At 38.5% G+C, this 17,522-nt stretch overlaps 1 protein-coding gene across 2 annotated transcripts in view; it reads left to right on the forward strand.

Annotated features, from left to right (window-relative positions):
* tncb (tenascin Cb) overlaps positions 1 to 13,525 on the forward strand; it is a 31,628-nt gene extending 18,103 nt beyond the window's left edge. The window contains exons 11-23 of one of the 2 annotated variants that reach the window (XM_057322243.1): positions 2,617 to 2,892; positions 7,095 to 7,367; positions 7,869 to 7,991; positions 8,522 to 8,665; positions 9,212 to 9,331; positions 9,442 to 9,585; positions 10,317 to 10,447; positions 10,588 to 10,720; positions 10,832 to 10,983; positions 11,235 to 11,331; positions 11,466 to 11,627; positions 12,018 to 12,181; positions 12,270 to 13,525. In XM_057322243.1, coding sequence (XP_057178226.1) covers positions 2,617 to 2,892; positions 7,095 to 7,367; positions 7,869 to 7,991; positions 8,522 to 8,665; positions 9,212 to 9,331; positions 9,442 to 9,585; positions 10,317 to 10,447; positions 10,588 to 10,720; positions 10,832 to 10,983; positions 11,235 to 11,331; positions 11,466 to 11,627; positions 12,018 to 12,181; positions 12,270 to 12,380 — 2,030 coding nt within the window. In that variant the 3' untranslated portion in view covers positions 12,381 to 13,525. The remainder of the gene's footprint in view (positions 1 to 2,616; positions 2,893 to 7,094; positions 7,368 to 7,868; positions 7,992 to 8,521; positions 8,666 to 9,211; positions 9,332 to 9,441; positions 9,586 to 10,316; positions 10,448 to 10,587; positions 10,721 to 10,831; positions 10,984 to 11,234; positions 11,332 to 11,465; positions 11,628 to 12,017; positions 12,182 to 12,269) is intronic. The other variant, XM_057322251.1, reaches the window with a different exon arrangement.
* Positions 13,526 to 17,522: the final 3,997 nt, after the last annotated feature.

A 17,522-nucleotide genomic window follows, 5' to 3' on the forward strand; every position in this document is an offset into this window, starting at 1 on the left:
ATTTAAGCTGAGAAAACATCCTTAAAGATCCAACAATATTCTTATTGTCACTGTGCCATCGTGCACTGAAAATAGATATTGGACATGTCTATTTTCAGCCCTCATCTTTAATTCCTCATTTACAGTACGGCTTTAAGGAAAAGCCAAAAATGGCTGATTTAGATCTTTTTTAAGTCTCTGTGGTCAGGATGCTACTTCCAATCCAACATCCTGCATTTTTTACCAAAATGTTTTGCTTACATAACAGAGTGAGTACGAACACAGTACCAAGGACTATAAGTTGTTTATTTTGGTCTCCAAGACAACAGCAATAGTCTTTCTCAAGTCACACACATACACAGAGGGAGAAAGCTTATTCATGTGATAATTGTGTTTCTTTAGATTTGCGTGATTTGACCAGAATGAACTGTGGGGCGGACTGATAAATAGAACACATGCTGAGCCGCCTGGTAAAATGTTGTCTCTGAAATCACCAGCTCTATAATCCCAATGCATTTATTTCAGCAGTCATTATCGGCCTTAGACACTGAGCACGAACACGCACATACACTTACCACATCCGTAATGGAACCGGGGAGGTGGGGGGCAGGGAGACTTCTGGGTCTGGATTTTCCTTCTGTTTGAACATCAATAAATGGTCCTCAGGACTGATTACAAGAACTTAGATTGAAATGCAGAGTGGAGCTCTACAATGCTTGAGCAACCAAGATCAGTTCAGGAGAAACATGTGAGGACACTTGGCCAAATGGAGATTAAAAATGAAAGTGCACCCATAGTCTTTTCAATATCTCAATGGTTTCTTCCAGACAGCAAGGGGATTAAATGGAGAGAAATTTTAAGCTTTTGTTTAAAGGCATATAAAAACTCTGTCATCATTTACTCACCCTCAGATTGTTCCAAACCTTTATAATAAATTTCTTTGTTCTGCTAAACACAAAGGAAGATATTTGGAAGAATGTCAGTAACCAAACAGATATCATCCCCCGTTGACTCCCATAGTATTTATTTTCCCTACTATGGCAGTAAATGGGAGATGAGATCCTTTAAGGGGATATATCAGCCAGGAAAAAAATATTTTACTTTCAAAACATGTATATGACTTTTTCAATTTTCGCACACAAAAGAAGATATTTATTGAAATGTCTCAAAAATGGTTTTGTGTCCTTACAGTAGAAGTCAATGGGGGGCAGTTTTTGGTTACCAATGTTCTTCAAAATATGTTTTTTTGTGTGCAGTAGAAAGTTATACAGGTTTGGAATGACATAAGGGTGGGAACTTAAGAAAGATTTTCATTTCAAGGTGAACTATGCCTTCAAGTCTTCGTTTCACATGTTACAGAACAGATCTCAACAATGTCTACGAGAAACGAGAAACATATAACTGGAAGCTCCATTAAATCTCCTGAGCTATGAAAGTGAAACATCTGAACAATACCGTTTTCCTTTGATCATGCACCCTCAACAAAAGGAGTATGATTTTTAAAAATGAGCTAAAGAACATCAAACATGTTGTATTATGAGATGGTTTGAAGATCATGTATGTCTAAAAGCACATACAATGATCTATCCAGATGGCCAAAAAAGCTGGTCATGCTGGTATGCAACAAACGCTTTATCCAAACACCCTAGAGGTGTTTGTGTCTTGCGTAGCTATTGCAGTGATAAAGCCATGCTTTCGAATCTACCTCCTCTCATTCTCATCTGCATGCAGTGAAGGCCATTTCCCATGCATTTCTACTCGAAATACATTTATCCACTAAACAAAATAAATCAATTTCCCCAAATCTCAGTTCCCATGCATGACGTGGGATGATCAATGAGTTGTTGTTGCTGTTTGACAGCTTCGAATTGTTTCATCTCCAGATTTCAAAAGCAACAACTGGCCCTAATGCCTGGGAAGGTCATTCACTTCATTTCCATTGTCTCTCACCCTATTTGCACGCCATGTTTCTGCCCACTTGAATGTGCATAGAGAGGATAATGGTTGCCCACCGCGCATCTCCTGGCTATCTGCCTCCTCTTTGCCTGTGAATGCTGACAATGCACAATAATGTTCAATTATAGGTTGCGCTACATGGCTGCCTCCCATGTTTGAAGTGTTCTGCTTACCGCTGCTCAGGCAGGCTAGGCAGAACCTTCAAGAATTAATGGCTTTTCTCTGGGTCATTAATACCAAAGCAGTTTCAGCAAACTGGAGTTAGGTGCTCGGCTGTTAATGAGTTTCAACGGAAGCGAGTGCAAATTTGTTTGTTTGCCATTACAACATTTGTAAAGTTGTTACTTAAAGCTATTCCACTGCGAGGGCAGATGTTTCTCTTCCGTTTGGAACAGATGGAGAGTAATTTGTTAGGATGTTCGTTGTTGCTCACAATGTGAAATTGTCAACTTTTTCTCATACGGGTACAACAGCTGAAATGGAAATGGTGCCGTGTTGGTTTTGAATGTAATCGTCTTTTTCTCTTCAGAAGGTTAGGCTCAAACCAACAAAAAGGATCCTCATCTTGAATTCCGATAGCCTCAAGGAATCACTATGGAATTACCCATAATGCATTTCCTTGCTGGAACCGATGTTCAGTTTCCTGTCAATTTAAATATATTTTGATCTTTCTTCATCCAGATGAGGAGAAGCCTCAGGTGGGAAACATCACCATCTCCGACGTATCTTGGGACAGCTTCAGCGTGTCATGGGACGTGGAAGGAAAAGAGTTTGATGGCTTCCTGGTTGAAGTCTCTGACCCTGATGGCCTCTCAGATGGCCAGAACCACACACTCTCAGGCCAGGAGTTCAGCCTGGCTGTTACTGACCTCTCCCCTAGTACTTTCTACAGGGTCGCTCTTTATGGCATGTTCAAGGGAGATTTAGTTGACCCTGTCTTTGCTGAAGCCGTCACAGGTACATATGCTTGACAAGTCTTATACCACCCGAGTCATCTTTGGGATCAAATGCTGCATCTTAAGCAGCAAACTAACATCTTATCTCATTTAATGTACAGTTCATTTCATACTAACACCAGTTTTTCTGTTTAGTTTGAACCAGCTTTTTTTCTTAATTTGATGCCTTCACGGATTCGTCATCTCTCTTCATCATCTGTCGTCCAGTGCTGAAACTTACTATGTACTTTTCACATATTTCTTATATTTTCCACCATTAATGAAATAGGTTTTATCAAAATTATGCGAACTGCAGCCCCATTAAAGAGGTGTATAAAGACCTTACACAATGAAACATTATGATTTTATTACCTTAGAATGAGCTATTTCTATCTACATACACCGTCAGCAGGTCCCCTTGCATGTAATTCGCCATGTTGTGTCAGCCGCCGTAGTGCTTCGAAAGGGAAGGGTGGAGTGAGCCATTGGTTGCAATTCACAACCTCACCTCTAGATGCCGCTAGATTTCACTGACTGGTCCTTTAACACTCTACGTCTGATTCTTTAAAGGGATAGTTCACCCAAATGAAAATTCTATCATCATTTACTCACATTGTCACTAATCGGTCAGGTGCAGACGGAAGAGATGTGTTTTCAGCCGATTCTCAAAGTATGCTACAATCTGCTGATCTTGTAGCATCGGGCAGATCATTCCAACAATGTGGAACAGATCCAGAGAAGCCAATGTAACTTAATGAAGAGAGGAGTGATGTGTGCTCTCTTGCCGCTGCATTCTGGATCATCTGTAGAGGTTTGGTTGTGCAAGCTGGAAGTCCACCCAGTAGCGCATTGTAATAGTCCAGTCTGGACAGAATGCTCAGACAGGAAAGGTCTAATTTTCCTAATGTTGTAGAGGATGAATCTACAGGACCGGGTGGTGCTGGCAACATGATCCGTGAAGTTTAGCTGATCATCAGAATCAGAATCAGAAGAGCTTTATTGCCAAGTGTGCTTGCACACACAAGGAATTTTCTTTGGTGTTGGAAGCTTCTAGTACAGACATTCAACACAATGACAATACAATATAATACGATTTACAGTCTAAAAGATTCTAAATTGTGCATATATAAAAAGTGGATTACCACTGCCAGGTTTCTGGCCGTTCTGGAAGGTGTGATCGTTGATGAGCCCAGTTGAATGGAGAGGTTGTGATGAATCTTTGGGTCGGCCAGGATTACAAGCATTTCTGTTTTTGCAAGGTTCAGCTGCAGGTGATGGTCCTTCATCCAGAGCAAAATGTCACTCAGGCATGCTGAAATGGGTGCAGAAACATTCGGATCGTCAGACTGAAATGACAGGTGGAGTTGTGTATCATCCGCATAGAAGTGATAGGAAAAGCATGTTTTCGAATGATAGAACCTAGGGATGTCATGTATATGGAAAAAAAGTACCGCCATTGTTAGGTTAGAGAGGGTGAGTAAATGATGACAGAATTTTCATTTTTGGATGAACTATTACTTCAACCGTGCATAGCACTACAAGCAAACAAGGCATTCGTTTCAAGTCGGAGGTGGTGTATTTTGAGAATAATTGACGCACCTCCCCTCTGCTTAATTATATGTTAAAGCGTACTGACACTCAGAGCACACCTGCACAGCATGAAACGCACGTCTGTATAATCACCAGCAATGCCTGCAGGTGCGGCATATGACCTCTGTCTGTCATCACCGCTACATTTTTGTGTTAACAGCGACAACAAAGCGAATTTTGCTTTTGAACGTTTGACGATTCAATTTGTCTTATTTAGATTTTTGCTATGTTACGTTTAGACTACAAGCATACCAGACAATAACTGTTGCAACAAATATTTATTAGGCACAAACCACAGTTTTGCCCCTCCCCAGGGCATCAGCGAATAGAGAGGCTGGCTGAGCTGGGGCGTACTGCCATGGAAGTGATCCTGAAGAGTTTTTGTCGCCACTTGTGAAGAATCTCTTCAGTATGCACGCCCAGTTTTGTGGCCCTGCGCTACTTCTCATTCTTATTCCTCACTTTCACACATTTTCTTGGCGTTTATCAGTCAGCGGCTGCAGGGGCCACAGTCATCGGCGTTTCTCAAGTCTTGCATGCAAATAGGCAGAGGACTTATTGGACTTCTGTTAACCTCTCGTCTATCCACGTGTCACGCGATTCACAATGAACTCTTGCTCATTTATCTCGAGTAATACACGTTTTGAAAATCAGATCCCGTAAACCAAAACAAACGCAAACGGTTCCATACATTTCAATTTATACCCAGTGTGCTTATCCTTACTGTTGCATTTAGCTGTGCCAACACAGATATCCCCCTAAGCTACAGAGTTTTCGTTGCCTGCTGTAGAATAACTGCATCCAGACTCTGGTTCTGTAGGTTAGCTGGCGCCTTTTTCCACCTCCGCAAACAGATGCCTCTTTGTCAAAGCGGAGAGACTTAGAAGGCAGTCAGATGAAAGTGATCTTTGGAAAGCGCATGTTTGTACTCTTGAAGAGCCTCAAACCCTTACTGACACTCTTAAACAAGTGAACAGTGCTAATGAAGAGGGACAGCTCCACGGGATTTGTCCTCTCTGGTTTTCATTTCCAACACTTTTCCCAATTCAACAAACGTCTCCTCTGTTTCACATCACCCAGAGCTTTAGAGAAAGAAGTCTGGTCAAGGGTACTTTTGAAAGTTCATTTTAGGACAACAAGGCCCTGTTATGTATTGTTGCTTTAAATCAATACTACATTGTTCTTTGAACATGTATGATTAGCTTCATTATCATATTATTTAGCGTATTATTTATTTTGATCGCTGTACTGGATAACTGTACAGACAACACATGCAGCATTACATCAGTGCTTCAGCTTAGCGCACTTGCTTTTGTGGAGACTTTTTTGCTGTTTCAGCATCCATTATCAGTGTACTAGTCTAATGGCCTTCTCTTCACCATCATATTGTTCCACTTAAGTGAATTAAAAACTAAATGTTGCAAGCAAATTAAACACTGACTTGGCAATAACTTCTGAAGAAGTTTGTTACATGCACGCTTTATATGCGGTGGAACAAGTTATCAGAATATGATTGTCAAGAGATTAAAAAAATCCAGTGCACCTCTGAAGTTTATATTAAATATATTTAATCTATTAAGTAAAGGAAATATGCAGCAAAGATTTACAAAATAAATTGTAACAAAGACAAATAACCTGCATTTGAAGAGTTCATTTGCAGAAAACAGATAACTCCATTTTTAAAATCATGTTTTTTTTATTGTGCATACAAAAAACTATGGATCAACTACAGTTAGGTTGTTTTGATTCATTCATTAATAATAACAACAAAATACAGCTAACTAAAACAATAAAACACAATTAAAACATGATAACACTATAAACATTTTTTTTAAATTAATTAAATACCAGTTTTAGAATGCAATTAAAATGTTAAATAAACATAAACTACTTATGAGAACATCAACCGAATTTTACGGTGCTATTAATGTACAACTACTAAAACTTCTGTAAACCCTGCATGTGTAAACTATATACTGCATCAGAGAAAATAAATATCACAGAATAATGCTGCCCCACATTCTAAAGCTCTAGGTTTTCAGTTTTACAAATCCTGCTCACCACAACAATTGCATCACTGGGGATGTCTTTCCCACATGTCCTTGCTTTACTCATTGTCAGCGGCTTTCTTGCATGTTCAGCTAAAAAGAAAACAGAAATGTGTTTTCAGGATGAGACCTTCACTCGAATTGCTTATTATAGATACGTCATCGCTCTGGAAAAGCTCTGTCGTGACCTAGGAAATACTGCCATTATATGAAGATACAATTATGACACTAAAACCCAATAAAATGGTGGAAAATAGAGAAAATACATCAATGTCAATATTTTTTCCACTAACCAGCAGACATACATATTCTAATACAAATATGTAAATTGAATTTACTGTCTCACTCATTTCAACATCATGTGCCTCACGAATTATTGATGGATGGCTGAACAGTTGATTGAAATGAATTTTCATGCAGAAATCACCTTCTTCTGAATTGTCTTTAGACAGCATTGTCTGATCTTTATGAAATTCCTATGTTTTTAACAAAACACCACAAAGGACAACTTATAGGTCAACTAACCTCTTCTAAGCACATTTCAAAGAGTTTAGATGAAAAACAACTTTATTATTTTATCACCCAGAGGCTGAACCTGAAGTGGAGCATCTGCTGGTCTTGGACATCACCCCACACAGCTTTAAACTGGCCTGGACAGCCCCAGAAGATGTCTTTCATGCGTTTTCTATCAAAGTCATTGATTCGAATGGATTAGGCCAACCTCACCACATCAGTGTGTCCGGAAATAAAAGGACAGAAGTGGTTTCCGGTCTTCATGAAGATACGGAATACGAAATTGAGCTCTTTGGGACCATTTTGGGACGCAAATTCCAGCCTATTTTGGCTGTAGCCCGAACAGGTATTTGGATTTTTTAGGAAATCTGGTGGTGGAATCACTTTTTCATATATTTCTTTTCTATGTAAGGTGTGTAACAATTTATGCACAAATCGTCTATTTATCCAGTGTGACTTACAATACATGGCAAACTGTTTTGTGTATTTGTCATGATTGCGTGCCTGTCTCTGGCGATTTTCAGCAGGCTTCATTTACTACTTGAGCCTGTTGGCCTGTCACAGTATTGTGTCTCTAGACTAGGGGGCAAGTTAATCTTCCTGAATCTGTCACGCAAGATTTCGAGGTCCGGCATAGAGAAATAGCTTTAAGGCCAGAGCTTTTGTCTGTGTATCTTTTAACTGTAGTCGCACGGATGGTTGTACTCATGTCCTCAATCAATGTTAACTTTTGACTTTTTGTTTTTAGAACAAGATGAATGTGTTCAATATGTCTTTTCTTATCAAATAATTTTTTGTTTGTTTTCACATTAACTAACTCTTTCTTGTTGTGCTTTCTCTTTGTTAGGTCTGGGAACGCCCAAAGTGATAAGCTTTTCTGACGTGACGGATACATCGGCTACTGTTCACTGGACAATACCTCGTAACCGAGTAGACAGCTACCGGGTCACCTATGTACCCATTCAGGGTGGTAAGTAATGTGGTCTTGGTTTCAGTACAGAAGTGTTCTCATTTTATGCTTTTTTAAATTAATGTTGGTCTGGAAATGAAAACAAAATCCTTCTTTCTTATTTACACAACCATAGGAATCACAAATGAAGACTTTGTACAATAACACTTTCTAAGCATTTTTATTAGTGTATGTTGGCAGTTTGCAGTGTTATTTGTACTTCTTCACTTTTTGCTTTGTTATAAATCACACTTTACGCAATAGATTGCAAGTCTAGACGGAAATTGTCTGCAACATTAAATTGACTAAAAAGTCCCGTAGTGGGCTTTTGGCCTCCAAATGATCTGTTCAGGTTTTTAGATCAGACTCATCCTGTTATGTCAAACTATCAGTGGATATGATCAATCAAACAAGACTGTTTTATTCATCAGCAGAGCACTTATTGAAGGATTAAATAGTCTGACTGGAAGCCAATGCTGCCCTCTTGTGACAAAAGGTGTTACTTCTATTGATCTGTTGTTGTGTGTGTTATGATCTGTCCCCCCCTGCAGGCAGCCCGCTGACACTGAGAGTAGATGGAGGAGAGTCTCAGGCTTTGTTGCCAAATCTGACCCCTGGTGTGACCTACCAGGTCACTGTCATCGCTGTAAAGGGCCTGGAGGAGAGTGAGCCAGGATCTGAAAGGGTCACAACAGGTAGAACTCAGCTTTAATTTTCATATTTTAATGATATTTTCATAGATTTAAATTGATTTTGCAAACTTAAAACATTATACTATATTGTAAATCGCAATAGCCTACATAGCAAGTTATAGCATATCACATTTTTCATCAACAGCGTGCAACCCTGATATCTAAGCACCTTACAAACCGTTTACATAGAAAAGTTGTATAAGATTATCAGAAAATATATTTTAAATTCTTTTTATCTTACCCCATTGGAAAAGTATTTCTTTATTTCAACCTAATTAATTACTTTAATATTTCTTTATTTTCAACCTAAATTTACCAACATTTAAAATTTTATCACTCAGGGAAATGCATCTTGTTTAAGGGATGCTCAGAATTTTAAAAACAGAAAGTTTGAAGTGTGAACTATTGTCCGTACTAGTAACACTAGACATACAGTATACTATTATTGTGTAATATTAGCTGTTAGCGCTTTCCCTTCTGTTTTTTCTAAGCGACGGTCATAATTCTTGCTTCTTTCATCTCTCTGTGTGATCATCTTTTGGCCTCCAGCCCTGGATAAACCACGAGGCCTGACAGCAGTCAACATCACAGACACTGAAGCTCTGCTGGTGTGGCAGCCTTGCATCGCTACTGTGGACGGATATGTTATCACTTACAGTACAGACAATGGTAATTCGACTCAGACTGGTTATAATTCATTTTGAGGGAACTTCAAGTACTTTGTAAAGAGCATTAGGCAAACGGCTTACAGCTTTTTCTGTTTTTTTTTGTTCTCTCAGTGGCTCCAGTGACGGACAGGGTATCGGGGAACACTGTGGAATTTGATATGAGCTCTCTCACACCTGCCACTCTATACACTGTAAAGGTCTATGCAGTCAGAGAGACAGCCAAGAGCGCTGCAACTACCACAGAGTTTACCACAGGTAAGGTTAATGCTCGCTCACCCTTCCACACAAACGCTGAAAGACACTTCAAAACACTGGGACTTAATACAAAACAATGCCTGGCATTTGTTTCTCTTGGGGAAAATTACAGGCAAAAAATGATGTGTAAGAAGAAGAAGAATTATTTTTATAGCACACAGGGCTTCTCACACTTGAGAGAGGAAAGGCCCCCCAAAACATACCAAGCACTCCAAGGATCCCATTTGTCTTGGTAGTAATAAAAATTGATTAATAAAATAGAGAAAGTATGTATAAATATAATATTTACTTAGATTGGCTCTTTGCCAAAAATGAGCAACATTTTTTAACAGTTTGTGAGAATTTCTCTATAGCATTAGGCCTGCCATAAAATAAGCAACTCCGGTGAAGATTGTTGCCATTACAAAAATAAATATGCTGTAAATCCATAATTATAAAGTGTGTAACAGTAGCCACTTAAGTCATCATTATTACAAGAAAATGGAGCCCTGCAATACCTCTACAGCCCACCGGGGGGCCACAGATAGCACTTTTCTCAACAGTGTTTTTTCAAGTCAATTTTATTTCTATAAATGCATTATACAGTATGTAGTATTTTTAACAATGAATGTTCAAAACAGTATCGTTGTGATTTAAAAAATATATTTTATGATTCTGATGATTTCTGTAAATGTATGTGATATTTGTGTTTTTTACTGTCTACTATAATAATTGAATATCTTCTCCCACAGATGTTGATGCTCCCCAGAACCTGGCTGCCAGTAATATTCAAACAGAGAACGCAATGTTAACATGGCAGCCACCGAGAGCCGACATCAGTGGGTATATCCTCAGCTTTGAGTCTGCTGATGGCATTATCAGGGTGAGTGGTCTGAAAAAACGAAGTTGATGGACAACTTAGCCAGACCTGTGTTTGGATTCTTCATACCACATAAATTTTACTTTGTACTGCATTGAGTGTACTCGCATGTGTGTGATCCTGTTTCTCTTTTCTTGCATTAGGAGGTGGTCCTTAGCCCCACAGCAACATTTTACAGCTTGTCGCAGCTGACTGCCTCCACAGAGTACACAGTAAAACTTCAGGCCATTGCTGGGCCAAAGAGAAGCAGAATCATCTCTACAGTTTTTAGCACCGGTAAGATAATATCCCTCTATTGTTTTAACAATAACAGGCGAGTGCAAAAATCATAACTGCTTTAAAATGAACAGGCAATTGATCAGACATTTTGTTCTGTCTTTCTCACAGTTGGAATATTGTACAAGCACCCCAAAGACTGCTCGCAGACTCTGTTAAATGGAGAAACGAGCTCGGGCTTGTACACTATTTACCTGCGTGGAGATGAGAGCCAGCCCCAGCAGGTCTACTGTGATATGACCACTGATGGAGGCGGATGGATTGTGAGTAACTCCCACTCTAAAGTTATAGGTGGATATGTTAGACTCATCCAAGAGGTGTTATTTAATGTATAGTCTCATCACTTAAACTCTATAGTGTTTCTTAACAGGTAGAGCATGGTGCTTGTAATGCCAGGGTCATGGATTCATTTACTCTGAAAACATTTCAAGCTGGTTTAGAGAAAACTGTCTGCTGAATACATTAATGTAAATGTGCACGTAAGTCAGAGTAATATTGTGGTACTTTTACGCAGGTGTTTGTTAGACGTCAGAGTGGTAAAGTGGAGTTTTTCAGAAACTGGAGGAACTACACTGCAGGCTTCGGTGACCTGAATGATGAATTCTGGCTGGGTAAGTTTTATCTAATATCCAGCATGTGCACAATCAAATTACTAATATAGGCATTGATTAGCACCATAATATTGTATTGTGGTTGTGAGAAATTTTGAGCTTGTTGGTCTATTTATCTCATAGCTTGTGTCTAGGTCTCTCTAACCTCCATAAGATCACCTCATCTGGCCAATATGAACTACGTGTGGACCTGAAAGATAAAGATGAGTCTGCATATGCACAGTACGACAAGTTTTCAATCTCAGAACCACGCAGTCACTACAAAGTCCATGTTGGAGGATACAGTGGCACAGCAGGTAAAGTTTGTTATTAAAAATAGTTATACATTTTATTATAGATGGTTTCATCGGACGCACACGACTGGCCTGAAGTTAACTTTCGGTCTGTCTTTGGTTACCGGACAGGCTAGTAATAGAACAATTTATTAAAATAAAATATTAAAATTAAATTAAAATTAAAATACATTATTTTAATTCAATTAAATTAATTTAAATTAAAACTACTCAACAGTTATTCATTTTTTGCATATGTCTACCGGAAGTTAAATTTGTGCCACATAATGTTTGTTTATGTTGTTCCTGCTGAAACCATCTATATGTTATATTTCTATTTTCTTGTGCGGTCAGCATAAATTTGATGACGTACTGTTTTAAAAATTGACATCTGTGAAAAAAACTTTTTTTAAGGCGATTCAATGACTTATCACAATGGCCGCCCATTCTCCACCTACGATCATGACAAGGATATAGCTGTCACCAACTGTGCTCTATCTTATAAGGGAGCATTCTGGTATAAAAACTGTCATCGAGTGAATATTATGGGCCGATATGGAGACAACAGTCACAGCAAGGTAAAGTTTGATGTGTGCTCAAAACACAGTGTAGAGCAGAATTGTGTATGCTAACCAGATACTTAAAATTAAATTATTTTATCTCCAGGGTGTAAACTGGTTCCATTGGAAGGGCCATGAGCACTCCATTGAGTTTGCTGAAATGAAGATGAGGCCCGCCAACTTCAGGAATTTTGAGGGAAGGAGAAAGCGATCGTAAATCGGTGTGCTCGACCCCTGACCAACCCCACCATCCCCCAGCCGCCCATTCATGCATCATCTCATCCCCTTCATCTACCAAAGCCACTGCCAGGAGCCCAGCCAGCTCTCTGCACTCTCCTGTTCATGGAGAACAGAAACAAAACATTTCTTCTTTCCCCATTTAAAGCTAAAGACCATACACTACAGTGTGTGCACCACTTCCGTTTACACTAATCTGACAGTAAACCAGACTCATAGTGAAGTGTTCAGCTTTACACACTGTGCCTGTACACCACACGCCAAAGACAGACATCCATATAATACAATGCCAGTGGAGGGATTTTGAGTTTGGCTTGGTGCTTTCCATTGAAAAATTAAGATATCGTCTCTGTGTATCTCACATGCAGTCACAGTGGATCAGATCTGGAGAGAGTAGAATGTCTGTGTGTGGTATTCTTTGTTTTGGAGTCTCTTCACTAGACTGTAGCTAACTAGAAGTCTTTATCCTCTAAACTTCTCATCTTAAATGAGAAGAGCACAATATGATTAAAATGTTTTATATGCAGATAACAAATGGACATATTGTAAATATATCTAGTGAGGAGGCTCAGAGAAGTTCTGTCTTTTTCTAGGCTGTGACTAGACAACTCAGTTCTGAAGTGGCATGTGTTAACATCAGGAACTGATGTCCTTACAGTACCGCTACTGTAAGTGTTCATTTATATGCACCTTTCTTTGTGTTTCCTTTACCCTATAACTATATTGGCATTCATTGACACAACATAAGACAACATCTGGATTTGTTGCTTGGTAAAACATTTAAAGAAAGCAGAGGCTGGACCTAGAGTCAGATTTAAGATTAAAGTTAGTCATGTTTATGATGATTCATAATGAAAAAAGTCAAAGATAAGAAAACAAAAATATGCCAGGCTGTTGGTTGTGGTACATAGCCTATAGCCATATGTGAAAGTCCTGTTTGCAAAAAATATTAATATACAGAATAAGTCTTCGTGTTTTCCCCCTTTTTACCCTGCTATCGACTAAACCACTGACCCTATACAATACTTGTGTAAATTATGTCTTGTTTCGATATTTGAATTTTTTGTTGTTTGTTTGTTAAATGGGTGTACAACAGGTGTTTCTTTGTAACCCCTCTTACAATAAAACAGATTTTGTTTAATAAAACGTCTTTGTGTGTTGTGTTTATTTAAAACACAGAAAAGAACCTAAATGTAATTTTGACATATTTTTGCATACTTTAAATCTGATATTTCCTCACTCTACGAACTGCTGTCGCAAACACTGTTAGAATGTAAGGGTTAAATCTGGCTGTGCAATCTGATTGGCTGTGATTATGCAGTTGTTTATAATAGCTTTGTTTTTCTACAAGTGCATTCTGCTCCACTGCCAGCAGGAGGTGAGGAACACGTCATTAACAGAAGGAATTATACTTGGACCGCTTTTCCCAGAACTGAAGTTACTATTCACCGTCTTATACTTTACAAACCTGGTTAAATCAACAGGACATTCGCTGACTCACGTTCCGTTGCTTACATTATAAATATAACTAGATAGTAAAGTTTCAGTACAAACTTTATGTTGGCTTGAAAAAAAGCCTGTCCTGAAGAGTTTGAAATAGTTTGAAAGGTTTTATCGTTAAACTTTTTCTAACATGATGGAAAAAAATTAAGCGATTAGCATGTTGCTAGCATGATGCTAACGTGATAAGCATGTTTGCTAACATGATTCTAACGTGATTAACATGATGCTAACATGATGTTAACACTGTAAACATGTTAACTAGCATGATGCTAACACGATTAGCATGTTTGCTAGCATAATTAGCATGTTGCTAGTATGATACTCCAAGCCATGAGTGAAACGAACCAACCCCCATGTCTGTACAATGTTTTGATACAGAGATATAGGTATTGCTAAACGGTTGCTAGGCTAACTTGTTTGGTTGCTATGGGCGTGGCTTGGTATATGCCAATTGATGATGCTCTAAACTATGAGTGAAACGAACCAACTCCCGTGTTGCTGGGATCGGTTGCTAGGTTGCTGTAAATGGTTGCTATGGGCATGGTTTGATTGCTTGGTGATGATATTGAGAGACTGATTGGTTGCCTGAGTCAAATGAGGCCACCCCTTGTCTCTAAGTGGTTGTACTGCGAAGTTATACAACACGGGACAGTTATAACGGTGTAGTGCCTGAGACCGATCAGACACGCAATAACTAGTTATATTTCTTAAATATAACAACAACACCCCTCACCCAACCAGCAAGCTAGTCGCCAGGGGGTCTACCCCCAATCTGCAACTAACACTAGGCGCAGGACCAGATCTCTGGTGACCATAGCAACCCACACCAAACCATCAAGATAAGAGTATTTTACGACCGAATGGAATGTAGGGAGATTAACTCTCTTTACTCACTTTGGGGACAGACATACAATCCTAAATACATCTCTATAGAAATGTACATATATTCATTTATAACCTTTCAATGTATTGATGTTCTTGTTTTTATGTCTGTCTTAAACATTAATCCAAAGTAGTTTGAATGAATGTGTGTATAACTACTAGAATTATTAGATTTGTAGTAACTCATTTAACCAAAATGATATGTAGATCATGTTTGGTGTCTATGAGGCGCATTTGTGATTTCCTTAATGTTAATGTTTGTTGTGTCTTGGTAACTCTTTTCATATTAGTTCCATCCAATCAGCTTCCACATGCAAAACACCGTGTGGAAGACAAAGACAATTACATTTCCCTCAAAAGGTGCCATCTCCTGATTGGGTCAGTCACGTCTGTAGGATGTGACATCCTTAAAGTTTAAAGGAGACCACAAGAAGTCTCTTAGTGTTCAAGGGGTTCATTTTTTCTCTCCTCTCTCTTCTTGCATTTTGCTTTTCTTTTTGTCCGGGTACAGTCCGTGCCACCTCTACAAGGGTAGAACTATCTCTAAAGGATAGACTAGAAGAAGACTATCTCTAATACTGATTGGTTGCCTGAGTCAGATGACCCCACCCCCAGTGTCTCTACCACACTGTGTTGCAAAGATATCCACCTGGACTTTTTATAATGGGAGTCTATGGGATAATCATCAAATTAAAAGAAATAAACATTTGAAATATATCAGTTTGTGTGTAATGAATGAATATAATATACAAGTTTCACTTTTTGAATGGAATTAGTGAAATAAATCAACTTTTTGATGATATTCTAATTATATGACCAGCACCTGTATTATTACAGATGAGATCAATAACATCACAACATAATAGGCCTAATTAGCCAGCCAACAATTGCTATTAAGAAAACAAGACACACGATTGAGCACTAACAATCACAAACATGATAAAACCCACATTAGGTGCACATACATTTTAATCAGGATCATTAAGCTATTTTAACAAAAATGTATTTTATATGTACATTACATAATATGATAATTTATTTTATTCCATATGGGAATAAAGTTTTCAATTTGAGATTGAACATGTTTGTGGTTGTTGGTGCTCGATTATTGATCTTTTGTTTTCTTAAAACACATTTAAGAAAATTGTTTGCTGGCTAATTATTATGTTGACTGTGATGTTCTCACCTGTGATTAATTGTTAGTTCTGAATATGGGGCTCTCCGTTTTGTAGGAAGTTGTAACGACTTAAAATAATAAATAACTTAAGTATGTGTGCAGCTAAATTGAAATGGTTTACATATAAGCCTACTGTAGTAATGCTATGTATTAATGCAAGTAAACAGGGTCACCCTTACGAAAATAAACCATGTTTTTTTTGTGGTACAAGTGTAGTAACCATAGTTTTTTGGCGCAATGATTACATTACTATGGTTTTTACAAAAACATGGTTTTCAAAACCATGGTTATTTTGTGATAACCATTGTTTTACTACAGTAACCATGGTTTTTTGGTTTTAACTGTAGTAAAACCATGGTCAATTTTCGAAAGGGCAGAAGAATATGTTACCAGAAAAGGCCATCACATAGGCCAGAGACAGACAACAAAATAAAATTAAAAAGAAAATAATTATGAAAACGAGTAAGAGATATCGAGTAAGCATACACTAAGGTTGATCCAGACAGAACATCGACCTGGTCCTGGTAAATAAGTATACATTTTATTGTCTTGAGTATAAATTACACATACCGTACATATCTTTTTAGATGTTGAAATTAATTCATATCGATATCAATAAATCATTTAAAACTATACATGTTGGACGATTGCCTGAAAACGTTTATTTACCATAACTCGTGATGGACGATGAAGTTATCTGTTCTTAGGTCTGTTCTGGTGGTTCTTAATGTACAGTTCCCCCTACTGGACAAATAAGTAAAAACAGGTGTGTAAAACTGCCTGGGGCGCAAAATTGCTTGGGGCGTAAAACTGCCTGCTCCGGGTCTGCAGACTCCCCCTTCTCACCTGCAGAGACCCCTACTTGTCTAGTAAGAGCTCATGGCAACGTCATTACGGTTTCCGCCTCCGCGGTTACTTTAAAGAGAGAAGTCACGTGTGACCACAGAAAAATAAATAAAATCATAGAGAGAGCACCTCCTATTGTTCATTTTATTTTCAATCGTGCATAATAATGTTGTGCATAACAACGCAACAGTTCATTTTTAGCTCATGTTAGCTCAGGTCCATTAAATAATATTAACAAATACAACTTTTCATTTTAATAATGTCATGTACCATATTATAAATCATTATACATATTTAATTATTCATTTCTGCATTTTTTGTCTTTTATTACATAAAAATTATGTGAAGAAAGTGCCGACTGGATTTTCGCGATGTTCTTTTGGAACGTGTGCAAAGGGTTGTGGGTGATTTCAGGCAGCGAAGGATACAGTTGTTGTATCCTGCAAAACAGCCTGAACGAAGGACACAAAGGCCCTGTCCCAAATGGCGCACTCCGGTCTTGTGGACCTCCTCTGAGTCCACACTTGGTGACGTCAGGAAGTGCAGACCTATAAGGCACTAGGCACGAGTCCACAAGGGTACATGGGAGTGCATTTTGGGACAGACTTGAGGTCATCACACTGGAAAGAGCAAGCGGTGCTTTCTAATCTCTCTCGCGGTACTTTGTTGTCATTCGCTGATCAGTCTGCGCAGTGCCGCGTGAAGTCGACCACT

This window comes from Triplophysa rosa, linkage group LG2, assembly GCF_024868665.1.
Source record: "Triplophysa rosa linkage group LG2, Trosa_1v2, whole genome shotgun sequence".
Classification (NCBI taxonomy): domain Eukaryota; kingdom Metazoa; phylum Chordata; class Actinopteri; order Cypriniformes; family Nemacheilidae; genus Triplophysa; species Triplophysa rosa.